General features: G+C 40.7%; 1 protein-coding gene across 4 annotated transcripts in view; it reads right to left on the reverse strand.

Moving 5' to 3' along the window:
- The window catches only part of ULK4 (unc-51 like kinase 4), a 559,443-nt gene that overhangs the window by 335,660 nt on the left and 209,134 nt on the right, over positions 1-14,649 (reverse strand). For all 4 annotated transcript variants that reach the window (XR_010842631.1, XR_010842632.1, XM_059075830.2 and 1 more), the window contains exons 28-29: positions 7,765-7,816; positions 7,520-7,661 (exon numbers count right to left, since the gene is read on the reverse strand). Coding sequence is in view for 2 of the 4 variants with exons in the window: in XM_059075830.2 (XP_058931813.1) it covers positions 7,520-7,661; positions 7,765-7,816 (194 nt within the window). In the remaining 2 variants the exon portion in view is untranslated. The remainder of the gene's footprint in view (positions 1-7,519; positions 7,662-7,764; positions 7,817-14,649) is intronic.

Raw genomic sequence — 14,649 nt, forward strand, 5'->3', positions numbered from 1 at the left:
GCTCAGCACATTTTTTCCCCATGGCTTGCTGCCTGGCATAAAGCCTTCCCTGACTATGCTACTGAAATAAAATAAAATAGGCCCTCCCTTCATTTCCCCCTGCTGATTAAAAAAAAAAAAAAAAAAAAAAAAAGCGTAACCTAAAAGTTGAGAATTATGTTTTATTTGGCAGACTTGTTGAGGACTTAAGCCTGAGAGGCAGCCTCTCAGATCGCTCTGAGGAACCACTCCAGAGAAGTAAGGGAGGAGCTAGGATATACAGGAGTTTTTGCAACAAAAACCAGGCAGGTAGTCGGAACATCGAAAGATTACTGTCAATTAAAGAAAAACCAGACACCTCAAGTGAACGAATCTAGCAGTTTTCTCTGTATGGGAAGATGCAAGAGTCTGGGCTGATTGAAATCATTCCTTTGATATGCACCTTAGCTATCTGGGGCCAGTTTCCTGCTTTTCTCCATCCTGAATCCCCACAGGGTACACAGTCTGGGGTGGTGGCAGTGGCTGAGGGCTTGATGGCCACAACATTCTTGGTTTACTGATATGGCAGGTGTCATTCTCTACCTACTTACACCATTTTCTGTATTTTCTTCAGAGCACTCACAATTAACTGAAATCACCCTATATATTTATTTATTTACTGCTTTGTCTCACCCACTCTACTGTAAGAACACCGAGGGGCAAGGATCCAATCTTGCTCACCACTGTATTCTGAGTTCCTGGCACACAGAAGTCACTTGATATATCATTTATATGATAAGCGGGAGAAAGAAGGGAGAGAGGAGAAAGGGTTTTAAATCTCCTGTGAACAATCACACAAGGTAGTTCAAATTACATTATTTACATTTGTAGGAATATTAGAATTTACTCTTCCCCAAGAGTAGTGATGTGTTTCCTGAGTGGAGGATCTAGTCCTGTTTACAGCTAAATACTGAAAGAGCAATGCTCTCCCCTTATGTAACAAGTGTCAGAAAAAAAAGTTCAGTCAGCAGAGGACTACTTTCAATGTTAAGACTTCACTGATAATGACTTTGATATAAAACTTCTGAGAGGTGCTAATTTTAATTAATAAGGTCACTCTGGGCTTAAGTTCCATTAAATATTGCCTCTTCTCTTCTGCAAATCTTGTCTCTTTGCTGGAAAAAGTCATGGTAATTTTCTGAGTATATGTGGTTTACCTTTCTTCCCAGAAAAAATCTTTTCCTCATTAACCATACAGATAGCAAGGAGGAGAAATGGGAAGGAGGAAGGGGAAGGAGGAAGTGAGGGCACACACACCAAGTCAATGGCAGGGCCAAGATTTGAATACAAATATATGCTAATCAAAAGATCCACATTACCAATGAACACTACTACCAACTTCAATAAGCAGATGGTTTTCTCAAGCTGGTGGCCAAAGAGGAAGTCAGAGTAATGGCAAGCATGAAGGGGATTTGACAAACCACTGTCGACTTGAAGATGGAGGGGCCACGTGCAAAGAATTTCGGGCACCTAAAAGAACGTGAGGCAGCACAGAAACAGTGACTTTGGTCCTGCATCTGTATACTGGGATGAATAATGGCCCCCAAACGATATGTCCAAGTGCTGTCCCCGTGTGAATGTGACCTTATTTGGGAAAAGGGTCTTTACAAAAGTAGGTAAGGATCTCGAGGTAAAATCACCCTGAATTTAAGGGCAGGCCCTACATATAAGGGCAGATGTCCTTACAAGAGAGAGGCAGAGGCGATTTACAGATGGAGGTAAGGATCTCGAGGTAAGATCACCCTGAATTTAAGGGTAGGCCCTAAAGATAATGACAGATGTACTTACAAGAGAGAGGCAGAGGCGAATGTGAGGCAGACACACAGGGGAGAAGGCCATGTGAAGACAGACACAGACTGGAGAGATGCTACCATAAACCCAGGATGCCCGGAAGCCACCAGAAGTGGGGAGAGATGCATGGATTCACCCTCAGAGTCTCAAAAAAGAACTAACCCTGCTGACACCTTGATGTCAGACTTCCAGCCTCCTAAACTGCGAGAGAATACATTTCTGTTGTTTTAAGCCGGTAGGTGTGTGGTAATTTGTTACAGCAGCCTTGAGAAACTAATACCACAAGAAACAGTTCTGCTAACAGCTTGAGTGTGCTGGGAAGCAGATTCCTCCCGGAGTCTTCACGCAAGGACTCAGCCGAGCAGACATGCAATTTCAGCAGCTCGAGAGCCTGAGCTAGGAGCCCAGTCTCACGAAGTCAGACTCCTGACCTACAGAGCGCGACCTGATCAACAGATGTCGATTTAAGCTGCTAACTTTGTGTTAACTTGTTATGCACCAATAGAAAAACTAAGTTTAATTTTCTTGCATTATTAGTTAACACTGATAATCCAAAGTTAAAGTTTTGATGATGAGCATCCCTTTCTTGTTCCTGACATGGAAATGCCCATAATGGAATAGTATTTAAAGATGGTGATCAAAGGAATCTAGAGTTCTGGGTGACGTTGACAGAGAAGCCTTAGTAAGTAGTGTCCTAATGTCATGTAATGTTGAGAAACCTTGAGCTTAAAAAAGTTAAATGGGTAAAACTCAAAAGCACACAGAATATTTCAGAAAGAACATGTGTTCCTCAGCATGTTTATAAACATGACGTAGGCCCACAGTTTAAGAAAGGCAGCTTTGATATTTATTTAATTTATACTTAAACATTTATGACTTACATGACTTACAAACTTCTACAGGTAAAAAAAAATTATTAATTTATGAAATATCTGTCTCTACCAGACAGTACATTCCACAAAGGCAGAGGCTGTGCCTATCTTAGTCATTATTAGAAATATGCCTATGAAATAAGATGGACACAATTAGCATCAGTGAATGAATGAGCTGATGAAGAGAGAAAACATTTTCTCCCAAGCTTATTTCACAGAACTCTCACATGCAGATTTCTGCTAGAAATAAGCTGGTCTTCTTACTGCCCACTACCTCTGCCACTTCCACACCTTTGCTTTTACCCCATTCCTGCCTGGGGTAGCCACTCCTCTTCCATCCAATCATACCCAGGTTTCAAAGTCTAACTCAAATACCATCTCTATATGTGGTTATTACATAATCCTCCACATACAAAAGGCACTAAACAAATGCTTGTAACTAAACTTCATCTCTTTAGAAAGCAAAGCATGCACAGTGAGAAGGGGCAACAGTTCTTTGATATTCACAACGTATATAGTAAGCCATTCACTCATGCTATCTATGATAGATGGGGTGATACGTCCACTTGACTGGGCCACAGGCCACCAACGCTTGATTACTGGTGTGTCACCAAACATTCTGGGTGTGTCAGTGAGAGTATTTCTGGATGAGATTAACGTTTGAGTCAGTAGACTGAGTAAAGCAGATTGCCCTCCCTACTGTGGGTGGGCCTCATCTAACGCACTGAAGACCAAAATAGAACAAAAAGTCTGAGTAAGAAGAAACTCCTCCTGCCCCACTTCCTTGAGCTGGGACATGGGTCTTTTGCTGCCTTTGGTCCAGAATGGAAATATCAACTCTTCTTGGGTCTCCAGCCTGTCAGCTTTCAGACTGGTACTGGTAAGTATACCCTCAGCTCTCCTGGTTCTCAGGCCTTCAGACTCAGACTGGAACTGTACCACTGGCTCTCCTGGGTCCCAGCCTGCACACTGCAGATCTTAAGACTTCTTGGCCTCCATAATCATGTGAGCCAATTCCTTATAATAAATCTCAATCTCTCTCTTTCTCTCTCTCTCTCTATGTGTATGTGTGCATATATATATATATATATATATATATATATATATATCTCCTATTTGTTCTGTTTCTCTGAGAACCACAACTAATACTTATTTTAATATGATATTTATTCTTACAACTGAATTTTCATTCATATCACACCACAGTTCTGAAAAGCACCTGGAAGAGGTATTACATGGTATTTAACAAGATTAAATTATTGTGCTCCCTGAAAATTTTGTAACAGCCATTAGAAAAGACATCCACTCTTTCCCTAGAATCATAAATCAGGAGCCACTTAACCACCAAGCAGAAAGAGCCTCTTTGAGAACAAAGCCACATAGATGTAGGCAGAGAAGACATGGTAAGAAAGAGACATACACACAGTACTGCAGACATAATTCAAACTTCTGAATCCAGCTATATTTGACACCAGCACAAGTCTCTGACTTCTTAGTTATGTGAGTAAATAATTACTTTGCAAGTTAGTCTGAGTTAAGTATTACTGTTAGTAAATAAAATCATCTTACCTGGGGCTTCCCTGGTGGTGCAGTGGTTGAGAATCCGCCTGCCAATGCAGGGGACACGGATTCGAGCCCTGGTCCAGGAAGATCCCACATGCCATGGAGCAACTAAGCCCATGTGCCACAACTACTGACCCTGCACTCTAGAGCCCATGAGCCGCAACTACTGAGCCTGCATGCTGCAACTACTGAAGCCCACGCACCTAGAGCCCGTGCTCCACAAGAAGAGAAGCCACCGCAATGAGAAGCCTGCGCACTGCAACAAAGAGAAGCCCCGCTTGCCACAACTAGATAAAGCCGCATGCAGCAAAGAAGACCCAACTCAGCCAAAAATTTAAAAATAAAATAAATAAATTTATTTTAAAAAAAAGAAATCATCTTAACTAATACAACACTTCCAGGTGAAAAGACTGAAAAGATTGTCACCTTGGCTTCACCCAAAGTATTTTTTAAGGTCAAAGAAGGATTAAAACTTTAACAAAATTAAAAGGATCGACATTAATATGTCTATTTACACATTGAAGCAGGTTTTATATAGCTCCTATAAACTCTAGAAACTTCATTATTCTTAAGCCATTATATGCACATACTCATTGAAGAACATGAATTTTCCATTATGAGCATTTCTAAACTTATAATTACCAAGAGCTATCTTCAAAGACCAAATTCCTTGTCAAGGTTTCTAGTTTTCCAGTATCAAAGTTAAATGAATTCATCATTTGTATTTCATTTTTTTAAATTTTTTACATAATATTTACTGAGCCCTTACTATATATGCCAGGTTGGCACAATCATCAGCATCTATTTAATGGCCACTTCTATGAAGTATGTAGTATTACTATTATTGTACCATTACAATCTTCATTTTAAAGTTTAATAGGAGGGATTACAATATTCCTAATAATAATAGTAGTGTTTCTACATAATTGTCAAGAACATACTATGGGGGATTTCCCTGGTGGTCTAGTGGTAAAGAATCTGCCTTACAATGCAGGGCATGTGGGTTCGATCCCTGGTCAGGGAACTAAGATCCCACATGCTACGGAGCAACTAGGCCCGCATGCCACAACTACTGAGCTTGCGCTCCTCAACTAGAGAGCCCATGCGCTCTGGAGCCCGCACGCCACAACTAGAGAAGAGAAAAACAACCCGCACACCACAACTATAGAGAAGCCCACACACCACAACGAAAGATTCCCGCACACCTCAACGAAGATCTCGCATGCTGCAACTAAGACCCAACCCAGCCAAAAATCAATAAAATAAATAAACAACTAAAAAAAGAACGTACTATGTCCCCCACACTGTACTCAGTGCTTTACAAGAAGTATCCCATTTAATCCTCATTTTTGAATCTTCTAAATTACGTATATAATCCTCATTTTATAGATGAGGAAACTGAGGCTTAAAGAATTAAATGCAGAGCCAAGACCTGCACTTCACATCAGAATCAGTACACAAGGTTTGAAAACGTTCCACACCACATCCCAATAAATCCCATAACATTATCCAAAGTGCATTTCAAATTGCTTAATCAAAACCTGAGCTCATCTACATTACATGTGTTCTTGAGTTACCATGTGGTTTACATTTGTGTTTTCCTCTTTAATTCCTCATCTCTGGAAAAGGTAAAGATGCCCATTAAAGGAAATACCTATAATTTATAATAGCTCAAATGAATAAAATAGGAGCACTAAAATTATAGATTCAATACTTTTTATACTACAGGCTATTCCAAAAGTGGGCAGACTTTAGAAATGATGAGATTTTATTTCAAAGGTGCATCGGTGTTAATAAACTATTGTTAAACTAAGAAGTCTTATTGGAGGAAATCCTGTCCCTCCTGGGGGACATCTCAGGTCCTGAAAAATGCTTCAGTACAAGTCGTCGGGTAGCAGATAAGATGGCACTGATAGCATTAATTAATCCCATGAAACAAGATTGGAATCTTATATTTACCCACATTAAGCACAAACCACACATGCACACACGCGTATATAACAAATGCAACCAAAAATATATTCATTGATGGTTTATCACTGAGAAAGCTCCACATGACAAAGTTTAATTTTTTTTCATATAGATAATCATTTTCTTACTTTGAGTATCAAAAGTATTCCTACTGTATGTATTACCAGGAGTCTCCCTGAAGCCAACTGCAGAAGCACGGGAAGCAAAAAGAACCAAGGGGCTAGCCTGTAAATCAAGCCGTCACAGGTCAAGCTCCTGTCAGTCAAGACAGGCTCCCTCAGCTGGGAGAAGGGTTGTCACACACTGGCTACACACTTCATAAAATATACCTTCCTAAGCCCACAAGGAGTGGTTGAGCTCTTCGGAATATAATTAGATCCGGTTTCTATATTGTGAAAAAAAAAAAGAAAAAAAAAAAAGGTTTTTTAATAAGAACAGATCTTGAGAACTTGAACAAATATCAGGGAGCATCTGGTGGAGCTGCCATTCTTAAAAACTTGCTGAAATGACTCAGACTGCAGGCGAGGCCCTGAGGAAGCAGGATCAGGCATGAGCTTTAATGCCTGACACGCTTTCCAACATTTGTTTAATTTTATAAAAAATTTATTTAATAGTGATATGTGGCATACACTTTTTTAAACTTCAATTTTTTTAACTTCAATTTTTTTCTTTGATAAAATTTACAGTGTTGTCTGAATTATCATGTGCCATTTTAGAGCTTAACATATTTGCATTGAGTGCTATTACCAGTCAACCTACTGTGTGTTTGCTATGTGAGCAATGGAATAAAAGGAAAAAAATAATCCCCTTCTGTTAATTAATACTTATTAACTGTTCTGCCACCATCCCTCCCCCGCAAAAAATATTCTGTTTTTAACTAAACTTAATTTCCATTCCAAGAGTTTGCAGGGGAGGGAAGGAAGATTTCTTTTCATCTCTATTTTTTCTGAGTAGGTCCAGGAAAAGTCCTAACTTTACATTCAGGAGTCTTGCCATGTTGACCTTGAAACCTTATCCCTCAGGCCACAAACATTTTTAAATCTGCAAAACTCCAGTCATGTCCCTTGTAGAAAACAGATAAAGTTCTAAATGGATGTTTTTGAAGATGGACTGAGATTCTCCTGCGTGCTATGCAGCACCATAGTTACTGCCTCTCTTTCTAGACCTCTTTTACACTGAGTGCATAAGGTCCCGGACAAAAATATAAGGTCCCTGCGACCCCGAGCCCATCGCTGGACCTCGTCTGCCAGAAGCATCCTGGGCACCCTACACTTCTCTGCCTGAGAGCAGTGCATGGGACTTACTGGGGAAGTAAGACATCTCTAATGAGAGCCAGAAGATTGCTGTCAGAACCGACATTCGCCTCCTTGCCACCACCAACCTCCTGGTTCACGAGCAGAGATGTGGTTTCTGAGAGCAGCCGCAAACTGAAGAGTCTCCACTCCACTTGAAAGAAAAAAAAAAAAATGCCAAGAACGTGACCACATGGAGATAGAATGAAAACAGAATGTGTAACCGATGGAATTCTCACTGATGTGGTCACACTTACCATTCCCGCTTTGAACCAAGGAGACCAAGGGTGGCAGGATATAATCAACCACCTAAAAGGAAAGACGTAAAAGACTTGGTTCAAATCCCTACAAACAAAAAACTGATATTGTTACCGAACTCAAGTCCGTGTGCCTGACGCACAGTGAGGCCAAACAATACTGAAACGTCGGAGTTTGGAGCAGACAAAGGTTTATTGCAGGGCCCTGCAAGGAGATGCCTTAAAAACCCTGAACTTCCCAAAAGTTTTGAGCAAAGCCCTTTTACAGGAAAGGTGAGGGAGGGGCGGGGTTAGTTGTTGGAAGCTTCTTGGTGTCAGATCCCTTGTTCCTGAGGTCAGGTCACGATGTTCCTGTAAACGTCCACCAAACAAATGTTAGTCTCTGTTCTGACAAGAAGGGGCAAAGTCCCAAGGCTCAACTTTCGCCCTCCGAGGTCCAGGGCTCGTTAAGAGGAGGGGTCCCTGCGCGGGCTGGTCACCCTGCCAGCACCCAGCCCAGCTGAGGAGGCAGATCTCAGCTGGAGACGCCCTCAGGGCCAGGTCCCCAGACCCCGCCCAGCCATCATCACTGAGGGAGCCAGGCACCCAGGACCCAGCCAGCCCTCAGGCTGCCCAAATCAGGGGCCGGGTCCCACGCATTGCGACCCATGGAGACCACCACCGCCGCCATTAGGTCGTGGAGGCAGGGATGCGGGAGAGGTTCGCAGCTGCCTCAAGGCCAGGCCCGGACTGTGGGCGGCCTGGTGAGGGCTCTAGAGCCCTGCAGCACACAGCCCGTAGACTGCCCCCAAAGCCCCCAGCTCACCCGCCGGCCCAAGGCCAGAGGGCCTGGAGGGCCCCAAGGAGAAGGCCAGCCACGGTCCATCTGTCACCGCACTCTCTGCTATGCGCAGACCACTGTGAGGCTGACTGTTGGGGGAGCAGGACATCTAACCGCCCCACTAAGGGTCACATGCTAACTGTCACTCACGCCCGCCCCACCCCTATTACAATATCAACCACTACCCATGCCTTTTCCACTGACAGAATCGTTAGTCAAAGGAGTGGGGAAAAAAGCAACAGCTAAATTTACCCAGGATTTAAACTCTGCATGACATTTAATAAACCTCCAAGCTCATTTAAATCTGAAAAAGTCCTCAGGTCAAAATGACATTATGGTTGTCAAGACGGTAGTTTATCAAAACCTTCAGAGTTTATGAAACGAACTTTGGTATATAATACAAACTCTGGTTGGCATGGGTTGACATTGAACCGTCAAATAAAGATATGTAAGCTGGTGATAATTAGTCAAGTTTAAACTAAACAACACTTAAAATGTTGGAGGAAAAGGAGATACATAATCCTCATGATTTTGCAAATACATCAAAGCACTCTGACAAGTTAATCTTGGTGATTTTTAGAAATAGATCCCAAAGATCTAAACCCATTACACAAACCACCTCTACGATTTTCTAGTTAGATAAGACAGAGCACAATCAAATATGGTTTGCAACCTACTCCAAAATAACAATTTACCCCCCAAATGAAAATGGATGATGAAGAAAGGACAAATCATTTCCACAGTGTAATTCTGAAAACTACTATCTCATTTGGTGAACTCTTTTGGTGACAACAAAATTCCTGTTGTTTATAGCTGAACTGATTCCTGATCCTAAGATGTGTATTTGCTCTCCTCACCACACTGACAAAAGGGCAGGAAAAGCGATCCACGGTCCAACACCACCCTCTTGCTGTCCAAAGCAATGAAAGGATACCCTACACAGGTAAGGATCTCCATACATGGGTAGTGGTCCATCAGTGTTACCCTGTTCTAGCTCCACTCCACAAAATAAGTTTATACGTAACATTATATCTAGATATTTGTACCACAACCCTAAGAACTAGGGGTGTTTTGTTTACCCTCTTCCATTAAGTGACATCACATCACTCAAAGCAAAGACATCAAGCTTCACTAAGGAATTTTTTAGAACTCTAAACTCCCAGTTACATCAAAAGCAAAAACTATGCAAAGAAGAGAAATATATCCCACTATCAACCCCTATCAACACGCTCAACATCTATCTTGAAGGTTTAAGAGAGCACATTAAGAGAGGAGTGGGACTGAAATTATCTACATGTCCAACTCAATAAGTTTGAAAACCAACAATTAGGCATGGTCCAAAAAGCAAGGCTGTCAGAAGATGAAGAGACAAAAATCAATAGTTTTCTAATATGCCTACAACAACCAATCAAATAACATAATTAGAAAAAAATACCATTTACAACAGCAATAAAGTTCTAAGGTATCTACGACATCATGACTTTCATAGAAAGATACATATATATAGATAGATAGATAGATAAAATATGTACAAGTATGACAGCCATCGATGGACTTCTGAAAAAAAGCTTGAAAGCTGTCACAACCATGCTCACAACAAGAAAAAAGGCAAACTGAAAATCAGCAACTCTTCTCAGACATACCAGAGACTTCAAGTCACAGGGCAAACCAGCTGTCCCCCAGAAGTGAAGAGACAGGCAAAGAGAGAGAATCATAGCTTAACAGGAACAGAAACCACCAATGGAGCCAAAGCAGTTGGAGCAAAAACATAAAGGGTAACTGACTAACTGCTGGTGTGTCTGAGTGGAAGAGAGAAAACCTCCTTCAGGCCCTATGTGCACCTGCACCTGCCAACCGGGAAGGGGGTGAGGTGAGAAGCACTTGTGAAGTTCACGGCCCAGGCGCACAGGCTCTGAAGAGAAATGAGACCAAATCAGAGGGGCTATGGAACCCTCCTCCCCCCACCTCACCACAACATCAATAGGACTTCTGTGTAATAACACAGGATTACAACAGAGCGCTGCTTTATTATAAAGACACAGGCTTTATTTCAGAAGGAGTTATGAGGGAAACCCAAGACAACGGGAGAGACAAAATAAGGACATTATGGGGAATTTTAGCCTCTGAAACCTACAGCTACAGCAAACAGTAAACACAGCCTGGCTCTTAGCCAGATAAACATAAAACTTCACACTCATGGCTCCTTGATCTCAGTTCATTTTACCTGACACATCATGCTGGAGTGAAATATTTGAAGTGCTAAGAGGGAAAAAAACACCACACTAGAATTCTGAGTGAAATTACCCCTCAAGAGTAAAAGGAAAAATAAAGACTTTCTCACACACACAAGAACTGAAGAAATGTTTTGCCAGTAGACTTGCCTTGCAAGAAATGTTAAGTTTCTCAGAAAGAAGGAAAATGACATAGGTCAGACAGCTCTATATGTTAGAGAAAAAAATAAATGAAGGTAAAATATAGTAATTGATGAGAAGCCTCAGAGAGGTCAACTCTGTGCAAATTAATCTGTAATTCCAATAAAAATAAATATTCCAACGAGGTTTGCATGAACTCCTCCTACTGACTCAATAATGTATTTGGAAAGGAGAGGGTCAGGAATAATAGAAAATTTTCCAAAAAGCATGAGGCATATTTGGTTCACCTTCTCAAGTTTCCAAGTTTACTGTGATGGAAATAAACGTGATGGCACAAGCAAAGGGGTAGACAAAGAGATTCACGGAACAGAACAGAGAGCCTAGAAACAGATACATATGGGAATGCAGTAAGTAGCAGATAGAGTACTACCAACAGTGGAAAAACATATAGACTATTCACTGAAAGGATAGGTACAATTTAGTTGTCTATTTGGTAAAAAAAATATCATAATGCTAAAAAAAAAAAAATTACTGGAGGCTTAAAGATCTAACAGTTAAAAACTCTTAAAGGAAAATATGAGAGAATGGCCTTTGTGTTACTAGAGTAGGAAAAGCCTTTTTAAATGATACCTAAAAAGTACAAACTAAAAGAAAATACTAACAGGGACTACCCTGGTGGAGCAGTGGTTGGGAATCCGCCTCCCAATGCAGGGGACACGGGTTCGAGCCCTGGTCCGAAAAGATCCCACATGCCGCTGAGCAACTAAGCCCGTGCGCCACAACTACTGAGCCTGCGCTCGAGAACCCGCGAGCCGCAACCTAGAAGCCTGCTCACCTAGAGCCCGTGCTCCACAAGAAGAGAAGCCACCGCAATGAGAAGCCCGCGCACTGCAGTGAAGAGTAGCCCCCACTCACCACAACAAGAGAATGCCCGCAAACAGTAACGAAGACCCAATGCAGCCAAAAATAAATAAATTTTTTTTAATACTAATAAATTTGACATTAAAATGAAAAATACTCGTATGAGTCCTCATAAACAAAATGAGAAGAAAAGCCATTGGCTAGGAGAAAGTTCTGCAATCCCTATATCTGACAATGCATGAATATGCAGAATACATGAACAGCGCCCCCCCCAAGGAGAAAACCTAAATAGCCAGTAACCATATCAAAGCTACTCAACTCCACTAATAATCACAGAAATGAAAGGTAGAACAAAACAGATACCAATTTACAAAAATCCAGTTAGAAAACCACATAATACCAAGACTGGGGGAAACAGGTACTCACATACCACAAAAAAAAAATCAGTACATCAGTATTTAACTTGAAAGAACAATTTCACAATACCAACCAAAGCTGAAGATGAACACAGCATACAACTCAGCAATTCAGCTTCCACGTAACATATTTAAAAACACTCATTGCAGATCTGATTTCAGGAGTGAAAAGAGAGTGAATAAATCATTACATTTATATTTCTTTTTTTTCTTTTTTTTTTTTTTGCGGTACGCGGGCCTCTCACTGTTGTGGCCTCTCCCGTTGCGGAGCACAGGCTCCGGACACGCAGGCTCGGCGGCCATGGCTCACAGGGCCCACCCGCTCCGCGGCATGTGGGATCTTCCCGGATCGGGGCATGAACCCGTGTCCCCTGCATCGGCAGGCGGACTCTTAACCACTGCGCCATCAGGGAAGCACTATATTTCATTATTTAATGAAAATATCAACTTGCAAAATGATACAGGCAGCATGACACTATGTATCCTGAAACAATACCTATAATCCTAAAATACATACTAAATGTAAATTTCTGTATTAAAAATGTATTTCGTAAGTCTTAAAAGAAGAAATCTATTTAATTATAATACTATTTAATTTTTTAATTAACATAGTTTTCCTCTGAATAACTCAGGGCAATAATAAGACTATCCCAAGATGATACAAATTTAATCCTTCCAACTGAGAACGTTCCTTGAGAAGAAGTAACATGAGGGTGGTAATGGAAAAATAAAATGCTTTTTATAATACGTAAATGAAGACTACAAGAAAGTTTAGAACATTATTTGACTATTCACCTTTAATTCATATTTTTGGTGACCAGTGACAGTTGACTACTTTATCAAACGAAAGCTACCCATTAAGACATGAACTGAAAAATGAAATTACACTGAAAATATCTGCATGCTTAGCAAGTCAAACCAGGCAAAGGATATAAAAACTGAAGAACAATTTCATTAGTTTTACTTATACTCTATTCAATAACTACATAGACTGAAATAATAAATGGTGTTCAGGAAAAGACTGTTGTTTTTAAAATCCTAACAAGAAAAAGGAGACCATGTATCTTTTGTCAAAATGTTCACATAAAGTTAAATATACAGTGATTCCAGCAAAAAAGACAACATGAAAATAAAACATTTAAAATATTAGTTACTTCGGAGATGAGAGCAAAGAAACATCTTTAGTTCCTGGAGTAGCCTTTAAGGCAGAAAAATGTAAAGAAAATGTAACAAAGGAAGTTAAAGAAAATAAATCATTTCAGTAAATTCCCATACAAATCAGAAGGGTATCTACTCTCAACAAAATGTGGGGAAAAAAAGTCTGTATAACTGACACATCCCAACATTTACAAACATTAATTGTGTGTGTATATAATACATATACATACACACACAAACATAAAATAAATGATTTAGATGAGCTCACAATATGTAGGTAAGGGGATTTTATCACCACCACTCTCAGAACTTAACAGCTACTAAGGGCCAGAAGGGAAATGAGCCCATTTACAAATATGTATACACATATGTATGAAGTACTAATATTATATAAATTGGGAGGTGGAGATAAGCCAGCGTTTCATGGAAGAGGTTGGGGTGTATTTTATTGTTGTTGCTGCCATTGCCTTTAAACTAAATAGCTGCCAGAAGTTAGATTTAAAGGCCTAGAGATCCATGCGATAACTTAGGCTTTTTTTTTTTTTTTGCAATATTTAGAGTAACTTACTCTGAATTTAATTTGAAAACATTTACATGAGAATTAAAACAATCATCTAGACATATAATTTGCAACATTTCAGTCAGAGATGAGAAAGGAACTCTAAATTGAGAGACTGTCTCAAGATGACACATGAAGCAAAGTTCTAGCCTCAGCCTCCGGCCCCAAATCTCTGGAGGTCACACGTACTCGCTCACAGAAGGGGACTGCTGCAAAATAAAGGAGCAGCTCCAAGGGTGCTCGAAGTGATCTGGGGGCACAGAGGAGAACACACACAGGAAAAGGCTCTTGGAACCACAGTAACGATGGTTACTTGGGCTCAGGAGCAGGGCAAATTTTTTTTTTTAACATTTTTATTGGAGTACAACTGTTTTACAATAGTGTGTTAGTTTCTCCTTTACAACAAAGTGAATCAGTTATACATACACATATGTTCCCATATCTCTTCCCTCTTGCGTCACCCTCCCTCCCACACTCCCTATCCCACCCCTCTAGGTGGTCACAAAGCACAGAGGTGATCGCCCTGTACTATGCGGCAGCTTCCCACTAGCTATCTAATTTACATTTGGTAGTGTATATATGTCCCTGCCACTCTCTCACTTGGTCACATCTTACCCTCCCCCCCCCCATATCCTCAAGTCCATGCTCTAGTAGGTCTGTGTTTTATTCCCGTCCTATCACTAATCTCTTCATGAGTTT

This window comes from Kogia breviceps, chromosome 10 (assembly GCF_026419965.1).
Source record: "Kogia breviceps isolate mKogBre1 chromosome 10, mKogBre1 haplotype 1, whole genome shotgun sequence".
Classification (NCBI taxonomy): domain Eukaryota; kingdom Metazoa; phylum Chordata; class Mammalia; order Artiodactyla; family Physeteridae; genus Kogia; species Kogia breviceps.